Source organism: Sorex fumeus, unplaced genomic scaffold (assembly GCF_029834395.1).
Source record: "Sorex fumeus unplaced genomic scaffold, SorFum_2.1 ptg000126l, whole genome shotgun sequence".
In the NCBI taxonomy this organism is placed as follows: domain Eukaryota; kingdom Metazoa; phylum Chordata; class Mammalia; order Eulipotyphla; family Soricidae; genus Sorex; species Sorex fumeus.
Genome location: NW_026606183.1, coordinates 5,845,787 through 5,857,959, shown reverse-complemented (window position 1 = coordinate 5,857,959; position 12,173 = coordinate 5,845,787). Strand labels below are relative to the sequence as shown.

Here is a 12,173-nt window from a genome sequence, read left to right as displayed (position 1 = left end):
AATTGTGATATCTTTGTTAAGTTGACTTAAACTGGGGCAGTAGACTGGGCACATGTTTTGCATGCAGGAGGTCCAGGTTCAGTCCCCAGCACCATATAGTTTGTTGCATTCCGCCAGGAACAACCCCTGCACACAGAGCCAATAGTAGTCTCTGAATACCACTGGGCGTCTCCAAAACAAAAAGATAAAGGAATAAAACAAGTGTGTTTATATTGAATCATTTTGTGTGTTTGTTTTGTTTGCCACACCTGGCAGAGCTTGGGGCTTACTCCTGGCTCTGCACTCAGGAATTATTCTTGGTGGTGCACAGGGAGCCATATGGGATATCAGGGATCCAACCCACGTCCACTGCATGCAATACAAATGCCTTACCCACTGTACTATCGCTTTGTCCTTCTTTTCTCTTTTTTTTTTTTCAGTTTTGGAAATTGGCTGTGCTCAGGGCTTCCTCCTGGCTCTGTGCTCAGTGATTACTCCTGACAGGTTCAAGGGAACATAGGCTGTGCCAGGGATTGAATCTGGGTTGACCAGTTGCAAAGCAAATAAATCCTTACCCACTGTACTATCTCTCCAAACCAAAGTTAATTTTTATTGTAGTATTGTTTGTTTGTTTGTTTTTTTACTGCTAGTTCCTATTTCTTCACAGAACAACTAAAAAAATCCCTCCCTTTTTTCAGCCAGGAACTATGATTGAATGGGGCAATTACTGGTGAGTATATTACCAAATGGTAAGCTTTTGAGTGTTATTATAGATTTTTTGTTTGGGGATGAAAGGTTATATGAGGCTATAGTGTTAGCTTTAGGAATAAAGTCTGGGAACAGTGCCATGATTTAATACTAAACGTTTTTTTCTATTGGACCTTCATGTTATATATGTTTCAAGCACATGTAACAGAAAGAATAGAACCATAGATTCTCTAACTGTACCTTACAGTGATTCAAAAAACAAAGAATAATACTATGGATTCTTCCCTTGCCTGCTTTTTTTATTCATTACTTAGCTTCAGTAATTAATTTTTTTCTTTTTGAGTCACACCCTGCAATGCACATGGGTTTTTGCACCAGGAATTACTCCTGGCAATGCTCAGGGGATCATATGGGATGCTGGGAATCGAACCTGGGTCGGCCATGTGCGAGGCAAATGCCCTACCTGCTGTGCTATCACTCTAGCCCCAGCTTCAGTAATTTTTATTTATTTATTTTCAGTAATTTTTAAATACATGACCAGGGGATAGATTCTTGGATCTATCTCCTCTGACCCAGATTATTTGGAAGGAAATAGCACTTCATTTTAAAGTATTTTAGTCTATATTTCTAAGAAGTAAGGAACCTTTTAGTTTTTTAACAAACACTCAGTGCTGCATGAGTTGATTTCAGTATTTCTTAGATATTATTTCTCTGAAGAATTGTGGTTCAGGGCCAGAGAGACAGTACAGCAAGCAGGCTTGCCTTGCACACACCTGACCCAGGTTCGATCCCACATGGTCAGCACCACAATACAGTCCGCTGAACAACGCCAAGAGTTATCCCTAAGCACAGAGCCAGGAATAAGCCCTGGGTACCGCCAGGTATGACACAAGAAACAAAAATAAAATGGTATTGTTAATGCGTTATCAGAGGAACACAATAGTACCATTCTTTTTCTTTCTTCTTAGTTTGGCACATTGATACTGGTACATTTTGTTCTTCATGTTAATTAGCAAAACACCAATTTTCCTGCAAACTGATATCTAGATTAAACACAATCCAAATTGAAGTTCCAGCAAACATTGGAAATGCAAAGGGCCCAAAATAACAAGAATAACCTTAAAAAAGGAAAAATTAAGTTAGAGGAGTCACACATTCAGTTTGTTTTTCTTTTCATTAATTTTTCCAAAAAAAATAATTTTTTTATTGAATCACTGTGAGATACAGTTACAAAGCTTTCATGTTTGAGTTTCAGTCATACAATGATTGAACACCCATCCCTCCACCAGTGTACATTTTCCACCAATGTCCCCAGTACCCCCCACCCCCAAATCCCAACCCTCCCCCTGCCTCTATGGCAGGCAGTTTCCCCCATAACTTTCTCTCTATTTGGGGGCATTATGGTTTGCAATACAGATACTGAGAGGCTATCACGTTTGGTCCTTTGGAATAGAATTGAAGCAGCACTGCTCGGTAGCACTGTCCTCCCATGGTTCATCATCGATTCGCTCGAGCGGGCACCAGTAACATCTCCATTGTGAGACTTGTTACTGTGTTTGGCATATCGAATATGCCACAGGGAGCTGGCCAGGCACTGCAAGGCGGGATACTCTTGGTAGCTTGCCGGGCTCTCCGAGAGGGACAGAGGAATTGAACCCGGGTCAGCCACGTGCAAGGCAAACACCCCACACGCTGTGCTATTGCTCCAGCCCAGAATTGAAGTACAAAAATAAATTCATGTATGTGAGCATTTGATTTTCCCCCTTCTGGTATGTGGGTTGAACCCATTGCCTTATGCAGGCAAGGCCAGTGTTCTTCTGCTATGCCACGCCCCCTCCCACCCCCCAACGCAAGCAGTTGCATTTTGATGAATACACGAAGGCTATTTCTCTGGAATGGAAGGATTCCTTGCTGCTGTAATTAGAATCCACCCCTGCCTCATTAAATTGAGCCCCCTATGTCAAATTATTTCACATAAAGTATAATGAACCTCTTACTTCACATTAAATATAAACACTTTAATGATAAAAACTTTAAAAATGAATTTCTGGCCTAAATATAAGAACTGAAATGTAAAGGTACAAGGAGAAAGTGTTGTCTTTGGGGCTGGAGCAATAGCACAGTGGGAAGGGCATTTGCCTTGCACACAGCCGACCCGGGTTCGATTCCTGGCATCCCAGATGGTCTCCTGAACACCTCCAGGAGTAATTCCTGAGTCCAGAGCCAGGAGTAACCCCAGTGCAGAGCCAGGTGTGACCCAAAAAGAAAAAAAAAGTGTTGTCTTTGTGACCTTTGCATTATACAGTTTTTAAATATATAGAACACCAGAATCATGATTCACAAAATAAAGAAATTGATAAATTATAATTAAAATGTTTAAGTTTTTATCATCCAGAGTTCATCATTTTGAAGATCGTATGAAGTTCATCATTTTAAAAGGCCTTCATACGATCAGGAGGTAATCGTATGAAGTCCTGGGTCTGATTCCTGGCTCCTAAGTATCAAAATTCAGAGTCTGGGAGGAAATTGGTTTAAATAACACAATTCAAGTTGGAATAGATGTCCAGCATACATGCTTTCTGAAGGTGCCCTGTAGCTCTGTACCTCACCATGCCTCTAATAGAACACTTTCCAGATTCCCATTCTGCAACTCTCCTGAGTCTTAGTATATCCTGGTTGCAGTAAATGTTATATGGCAAAAGTAATAGTTACATAAAAAGTCAGTTATAATTGCCAAAATTGTAAGTAACATATATGCCGTGGATTAGAGGAGTAGAATGCAATGTTTTTGTTTTGTTGTGGTTTTTCAATAGTGAAGCAAAATAATTTTTTTCTTTTTTATAAATTCATTTATTGAATCACCATGAGAGCAGTTACAAAGCTTTTGGGTTTAAGTCTCGGTCATACAATGATGAAACACCCATCCCTTCACCAGTGCCCATTTTCCACCACCAAAAACCCCAGTATACCCCCATCCCACACCCTCCCCGTGCCCCCCCGCCCCGTGGGGCAGATGATTTCCACATTACTCTCTCTCTACTTTGATTACATTCAATATTTCAACACCAGACCCACCATTATTATTTGGGATTTTACCCCAACACTCAGATCTGCCAAAAAGGCAGCAGTAGACAATTTGTTTTCTATGAAGCAAAATAAATTTTTACTGAAATTAAGAGAGCTGCGAGGAGAGAGACAGACAGACAGACAAGACAGAAAGACAGAGAGGTACAAAGAGACATGGCTTCTCTTTGAAAGAGCAAAGGAGAGCCAGAGTGAGATATGCATGTTCAAGGGACAACCTGGGCTAGGAAAAAAGTCTACAGTATATTTGCCTTAGCAAATATATCATATATATATGATATATGATAGACCCATATATCAGTCTACATAATCTTATATGGTGATTAAAGTAAAACATCTGCACATAGATGCATCTTAAGAACACCAAGTTAAGGGGAAAAGATAGTTAACAGGGCTACAGAGGTAAAGGTACTTGCCTTGCATGCAACCAACCCAGGTTTGATCCCTGGCTCTGCACTCGGGAATCACCCCTGACAGCTCAGGGGATCAGGTGCAGTACCAGGGATTGAACCTGGGTTGGTTGCTTGCAAGGCAAGTACCTTTACCTCTGTAAATTTTATAAAATAAATTTTATTTAAATTTATTAAATATAGCAAATTAATTCTATAACAAGTTTTGTAAGATGCACAATATAGGGGCTGGAGCAATAGTATAGCGTGTAGGGTATTTGCCTTGCACACAGCCAACCCAGGTTTGATTCCCAGCATCCCATATGGTCCCCCAAGTACCGCCAGGAGTAATTCCTGAGTGCAGAGCCAGGAGTAACCCCTGAGCATTGCTGGGTGTGACCCAAAAAGAAAAGAAAAAAAGATATGTAATATAAAAGTATAGGACTTATTCATGGATATGTATGTGTGTATATTATATAGATATATATAGGTATATATCTATATATGAAGTAGAACTAGAAGGCTCTGGGAACTATGCCAGAGAGAGAGTACAGCGGGTAAGGTGCTTGCCTTGTACACAGCCAACCAAGGTTCGATCCCTGTGCACAGCCAGATGTGGTCCTGAGAAAAGAGAGAAATATTAAACCTTGAATAGTAAAAATTGCCTTTAAAAGAAAGGTAACTGCCTACAGAAAGGTAATTGATGGGACAAGAGGGATGTGAAGGGAACTTCACTGCCCCCTATAACAGAATGTAGGGCCATCCGGGGGCTGGAGCGATAGCACAGCGGGTAGGGCGTTTGCCTTGCATGCGGCCGACCCAGGTTCGATTCCCAGCATCCCATATGGTCCCCTGAGTACCATCAGGATTAATTCCTGAGTGCAGGACCAGGAGTAACCCCTGTGCATCGCTGGGTGTGACCCAAAAAGCAAAACAAAAAAGAAGGAAGGGAGGGAGGAAGAGAAGGAGGGAAAGGAGGGAGGGACGGACGGACGGACGGATGGACCTACGGATGAAAAGGAAAGAAGGACGGGCCATGGGCCTAACTCAGGTGTGTAGTGCCTGCTTAAGTTCAATACCAGTTTGGGGTGTTTTTGTGGGGTGGGGAGGGATATGGCACCGCTCACAAGCACTGTTCAGGGGCCCAGGAGCAAACTGTGCTGAAAACCCTAAAGCGGGTTGAACGCAAAGGCCCGATGCCCAATGCTTAGCAGTACTATCTCCCCAGCTCCAAACGAAGATATCTTTTTACTTGAAAATTAATAAACACGTATTGGTATGTTTCTAGTTTTTCTCTTTCGGGTTTGGGTCCGCAGCTGGTGGTTACTCGGGGGCTATTTCTTACTGTCTGCTAAGAAGTGACTGACATTGGCAGTGCTGGGGGACCGTTGGCGGGGCTGGGATTTAGAACCAAAGTAGGAGGGATGCAAGGCAAGCACCTTACCTTACCCCGGTACTGCCTCTCCTGCCTCATGTATACTATTTTGTGGTTGTTGTGGGATCACACTCGGTGATGTGTGACTGTTATGGGGATCAGACCCAGGCTTTTGAGCCACATCCCCAGGACCTTATAAAATTACATAGGCACAAAATTACTAGGGGATTTTTTTATTTTAGGGTGGGTTTTCTGTTTGTTTGTTTCCTTGCTTTTTGGGTCACATCCGGCAATGCACAGGGGTTACTCCTGACTCTGCACTCAGGAATTACTCCTGGCATGCTCAGGGGACCATATGGGTGCTGGGAATCAAGCCTGGATGGGCCATGTTCAAGGCAGACGCCCTACTCGCAGTTCTATCGCTCCAGCCCCAGGGTGTGCTTTTTTTAGATGTAGTAATTTAGTGTCCATAGAATAGGATTACTCAGTTACATTTTTTCATGTTAATAGCTAAGACTTTCCCACTATGGAATCTGCAGTGAACTTCCAGGGTTATTCAGTTACTTTAAAGATTATACATAAAACTGGTTCAGCATTCAATTTGTATTTTGGTATGTAGGTAACTATTTAAGATGCTGATCTTCTCCACAGTACATTCTTCTGAGTATTACCAGGCTAAGGCAAGTATGTTTTCTCTGCCTATGTAAATTTAGAATGAAATTTTTTAATTTTCTAAAATTTTTTAATTTAGAAATGAGTAATCTCAAATAGTTATCACTGTCAATAAGAGACACTTTTTATCCTGAATTGAGCTGGCATGCACATGAAAATGATTGACGTAATTTCACCATTTTACCAATCAGATTTGTAATTTTTGTGAAAATATTGATCAATCAATTCTAAATGTAAAAGGAAAAAATTCAGTATCCTTTGGGGTAACCAGTGGGGCAGTGGCGAGACATCCTACCTTCACAGAATTGAACTCTGAGGATGAGAGCAGAGACTTGCATTGATCTCAAGGACACTGGTTTGGTCCCTTCCACCATAGATTCCCCCATCCTCTGATTCCAATGCTCCCTCCCGCACATTCTAATTCACACGCACTGAAGCTCCCCTCCAGGAGGAGGACTATGGTGCAAGCCTGTTCAGATACCTTGTTCTTCAAGAGCTGTGTTTCACTGTAGGTATAGAACCAGCAAGATTCAGATCCATGTTGACAGGCCTCCAACTCTTTTTTTTTTTTTTTGCTTTGCTTTTTGGGTCACACCTGACAATACACAGGGGATACTCCTGGCTCTGCACTCAGGAATCACTCCTGGCGGTGCTCGGGGGACCATATGGGATGCTGGGGATCGAGCCCGGGTCAGCCGCATGCAAGATAAATGCCCTACCCGCTGTGCTATCAATCCAGCCCCTAAATTCCTTTTTTTTTTTTTGCATCCAACACTTAAATGAATTATTTTCCCAAGTGCCATAAATGTCAACAGTGTCATATACACATAACCTAAACTATAGTACTTTTTTTAAATTCATTTTCATTCTGAATATCCTGCTCTGAAAATGGAGGAAATTTACTGTTTCTGACATACCTAATTTAATACCTGAACATTGTTTTCTCTTGCAGGGCTCGTGCAGTTCGCTTCAGACAGGATAATAATGAAGCGGTTGGAGGATTTTTCTCTCAGATTGGACAGTTATATATGGTGCATCATCTCTGGGGTATGTATTTGTGTGATATGTTACCAGGATTTCAGAACTAATTACTAAGTGACTTTCTAGGCAGCGAAGCATACCTTCTCTCACATACCTGAAATACTGCAACAAATCCAAACATCATAGATAAGGATTGGTCTGTCTAGAATGTACAAGGTTAATGGTGAAAGGCTTTTGTAAAGATTTGTAATTAGCGAGTTGTGGGGATGGAGGTCATGTTGGTGAAATAGAGAACTGGCAAGCAGAGCTGGTAACACTACGAGTGCCTTTCAGAGAGTTGCCCAGCTTCCCTATCTAGAGTGACTTCTCAGTGACAGTGCTGAATCTTACTTATAAATTACCTATAAAAATTAATGAATGTGGGGCTGGAGTGATAGCACAGCAGGTAAGGTGTTTGCCTTGCACACGGCCGACCTGGGTTTGATTCCCAGCATCCTATATGGTCCCCCGAGCACACCAGGAGTGATTCCCGAGTGCAGAGTCAGAAGTAACCCCTGTGCATTCCCGGGTATTACCCAAAAAGAAAAGAAAAAAAAAAATTAACGAATGTGTGTGCTTGTAGAGCAGAGTTTGACCCTGCCTTTACTTGAACTTTCCTTCTCTACTGCACTGAATCCAGTCTCTCACCCAGACCATTGTAGTGCTTTATAAATATCAAGCATAATCGCTTCTAATGATGCTTATCATCTGTAGTTTGAGAGTTCCTGGGTATGCTTTTATTTTTGTGTGTGATATGAATAATGTATTTATTTTTATTACATATATGTTAAACAATATATTTAACATGGTATTTATTAAAATAAATCATGTAGACATAGATTATTTATTTCATTCTTATCTGAAAATAACAAAATATAGTACAGGTGTTATTTTAGGAGGTATTTCATTAAATGTTCTATATCTTCTGAATTTTTATTTTTTTAATCTGGGAATGCCTTTAACATGTGAAGAAGTTCATTTGGTTTGTAAGAGTTTGTCTTGGATCTAGTAGACAGTATAACTTGAGAACAAAGTTATATCTCTAACATAATTTTGTTCAGATTGAGCAGTCGTATTTAGTACTAAATTCTCCAAATAGAATTTTTGAGAAAACTATATGAGCATCAGTATAAAAACTTATATACTGGTGAAATATAGGTCATTAAGTTTATGTTTGGTTTAAATCTTGCTTCTTCGGTGTGCTTATTTTTAAGCGTACAAGGATCTTCAGACCAGGGAAGATATACGGAATGCAGCTTGGCATAAACATGGCTGGGAAGAATTAGTATATTATACAGGTAATAGTTAATAGACATAAAATATTTTCATTCTCATTTTTTAATAGTATGGTGAATTACAAGGTTTATGGGAAAATAAACAAAAATTCTAAAAAAGAAAAACAAACCTCATTTTAGGCCCTTGTAAATTATAGACTTCTCTATTCTCTGAAAGTATTAAACAAATATATTTTTTTCTGAGCCTTCCCTTTCTCATTAGAATTTTCAGTTATCAAGGCCCATCAGGAGCATCAGGCTCAAGCTCTAGTCACCCAACTATCACCAGGCGTGACTCCTAAGTACCATCAGGTGTGACCCCAAAACAGCAACAACAAAATGGTATAAAAAAAAAAGATCTGTTCTTACAGTTTAAGGACCAGAGAGATAGTAAAGGTGTTAAAGTGCTTGCCTTGCATATAAGCTGACTCCAGTTTGATCTCTGGCACCTCAATAAAAATGATTTTTTTAAAAAAGGATAATAAGGGCTGGAGCAATAGCACAGCAGGTAGGGCATTTGCCTTGCACGCAGCCGACCCAGGTTTGATTCCCAGCATCCCATATGGTCCCCTGATCCCCACCAGGAGTAATTTTCTGAGCGCTGAGCCAGGAGTAACGCCTGAGCATCTGAGCATCGTAATGCAAAGCAAAAAAAAAAAAAAAGAAGGATAATAGTTGGGCTGAATACAGCCCCACAATACACAATACTGATACAGATAATAGTATTACCTGGGGCAGGAGAGGTAGCACAGAAGGTGAGGCACTTGCCTCGCAAGCAGCTGATCCTTGTTCAATACTCAGGCCCCAATTGTGCCCTGAGGTTAGAGCCAGAGTAAGCCCTGAGCCCTGCTGGGTCTGGCCCACAAGCAAAAAAACAAAAAACCCAAAACCCAGTTACTATCATTTTTCACGTTTTAAGTTATTTAATTTTATGTGACTTTGCTGCTTTTTTTTTTTCTTTTTTGGGTCACACCCAGCAATCCTCAGAGGTTACTCCTGGCTCTGCACTTAGGAATTACTCCTGGCAGTGCTGAGGAGACCATTTGGGATGCCGGGGATTGAACCCAGGCCGACTGCATAAGGCAAATGCCCTACCCGCTGTACTATCGCTCCAGCCCGTATTTTTATACTTTCATCAGTTCCCAGAGGAACTTTAATGTTTTTCTTCTCAGTGACAATTGCACTAGTGCCGTGTATCCATTCCCTTTGTCCAGAATGAGGTCAGATGAAGATCTATTTAAGAAAGTGGCCTGTAGGTCCGGAGAGCTAGTACAGAGGTTAAGGTGCTTCCCTGGCTTACGGCTGACCCCAGTTCAGTCCCAGATACCACATGTGTTCCCCTGAAGACGGGAACTGACTGGCAGGAATGACCCTTGAGCACAGAACCAGGAATAGCCCCTGAACACTGCCAGGGTGGCCGAAAAAAGTCACCTCCCCCCCAGAACTACCATAGTCTCACATTAGGAACTTTCTTAATTTTCCACAAATGAAACACATCTCCAAACAGAATTTGTTTTCATTTACTAATATGTTATTTTTTAGAGGTACGAGCACACACACCCAAAAGATACTAGCACATCTTTCATTACCTTGTATATTTCTTCTCCTGATATCAGTCCTGTATTTTCCAGTACCCTATTCTGGTATCAAGTTGCAGGTCTTCTAAACTGACTCAGCAAACTATTTATTTATTTTATTTTATTTTTATAAAGTAGTTCACAGTGGGGCTGGAGCGATAGCACAGCAGGTAGGGCGTTTGCCTTGCACGCAGCCAACATGGCCGACCCAGGTTCGATTCCCAGCATCCCATATGGTCCCCTGAGCACCGCCAGGAGCAATTCCTGAGTGCATGAGCCAGGAGTAACCCCTGAACATTGCTGGGTGTGACCCAAAAAGCAAAAAAAAAAAAAGTAGTTCACAGTATTTGATTACATTTAATGTTCGGACACCAATCCCACCACCATTATACCTTCCCACCACCATATTTTGGATGTTTCCATCCCGACCCCCAACTCCTGCCCCGAAGCAGAACCAAAATCATTTATTTTGTATTGTTTGTTATGAGTGGACCGCTGAAACTGCTCCAAAAAACTTTCCTTAGGGGAGAGTGTGTGAAGATTGTTGTATTTCATCCAGGGGCCATATTAAGCCCTTCTATAAGCGAGTACTAATGTGTTCGGCAAACTATTTATGACTGTATATTCACCCTAATCCGTTTGGAAAAGAACAAAGATAGTAATCTTGATCCTGTTTTAAGTCCCACTTATTCAGGAAATGGAATCCAGAATCATGATCCCATTGAAGACCTCCCCCCTCCAGTAAAGCATCGGAATTTAGATCGGCCTACATGTATGTGACAAGTATTTTTCATAAATTAATTTTAATTGTATATCAAGTGAAAAACAAGTGTAAACTGCTGTAAATAGCTTACAAAAGACCTCTTTTTCTTTAAAATTTACATAATCACCAGAAAGAAAACTATTGCAGGTTTATTGTGGCAGTGCTTTGTAGTGCTCCTTAAAACATCTGTTTGTCAAATTCACCTTATAATATTGAGGCATCCCTTTCCACCATCCAGGAAAAGAGGGCCCAAATTAAAACCTGATTCATTTCCAGACAAAAATCCAACCCTGGGGAAAAGTCAGCTGTTACTTAAAAGAAGAAAATCTGTTTTATAATTAGATTTTTAGACAAATTTCTTAAACCAGGAAGAAATGCATATTTTGTTATGTTCTCAAATATTTCTGAATCTCACACTAGGAATAGTAAAGAGTCCACCAATACCTGAAATTGCTTTTGTTCACTCATTGATGTTTTATCAGTAGGCAAAGTGAACAATGTGTTATTACTAAAGATAGTAATGATTGTCAAGATACATTTAATCAGAAATTCAATTTTCACATAATATATTGTGATGTCTCTATTTGAGAGGGGAGGAAATTAATGGCTTGAAAGTGTATATCATATGTGATTTTGAAATGAATATCTTGAATAGCACTAATTTTTATTTATAATATTTTTCTAACAAATGTCGCACTAGAAAAAGAGGTTTTATTTTGTAAACAATCATTTGTGACTTCATTTTCTATTGAATATTTCAGTGAGCTCACAGCAAATACTTCCAAGATCATGTGTGATGCATGTTGAGATTTAAATTGGCCTAAAGCTTTGTACTTTGTTTAGTTCTGTTTGATTTTTTTTTAATATTAGTATGCCAAGTTTGTGATTTAATCATGTGAAAATCCCATTGAAATGAAAAATTATGTCTAATACACAAAGAATTTTTGTGTATAATAGTGTGAATAAATCTCATTTCAAATGTCGAACTTTTACATGTGAATGGTTTTCTCCAAGAACATATAAAAGTCAATAAAATCTTAATTTTCACATACTCAATGCTTGTGATTTTTTATGAAGTTGAATCAATGTAACACTCTTGAAAGTCTATAGTGTTCATATTAAATAAACTGTAGTCTTTCAATTGAAAAATTAATGTAGGCCTTGGGGCTGGAGCAATAGCATGGTGGGTAGGGTATTTGCCTTGCACACAGACAACCCAGGTTCGATTCCCAGCCTCCCATATTGTCCCCCGAGCACTGCCAGGAGTAATTCTTGAGTGCAGAGTCAGGAGTAACCCCTGTGCATTGCCAGGTATGACCCAAAAAACAAAAA

The 12,173-nt window shown here is 40.2% G+C and overlaps 1 protein-coding gene across 1 annotated transcript in view; it reads left to right on the top strand.

Annotated features, from left to right (window-relative positions):
• Positions 1-11,892, top strand: part of NIPSNAP2 (nipsnap homolog 2) — a 28,123-nt gene extending 16,231 nt beyond the window's left edge. Inside the window, exons 7-10 of the mRNA XM_056137658.1 lie at positions 678-709; positions 7,160-7,254; positions 8,442-8,525; positions 10,759-11,892. Coding sequence (XP_055993633.1) covers positions 678-709; positions 7,160-7,254; positions 8,442-8,525; positions 10,759-10,823 — 276 coding nt within the window. The 3' untranslated portion in view covers positions 10,824-11,892. The remainder of the gene's footprint in view (positions 1-677; positions 710-7,159; positions 7,255-8,441; positions 8,526-10,758) is intronic.
• The last annotated feature ends 281 nt before the right edge of the window (positions 11,893-12,173 follow it).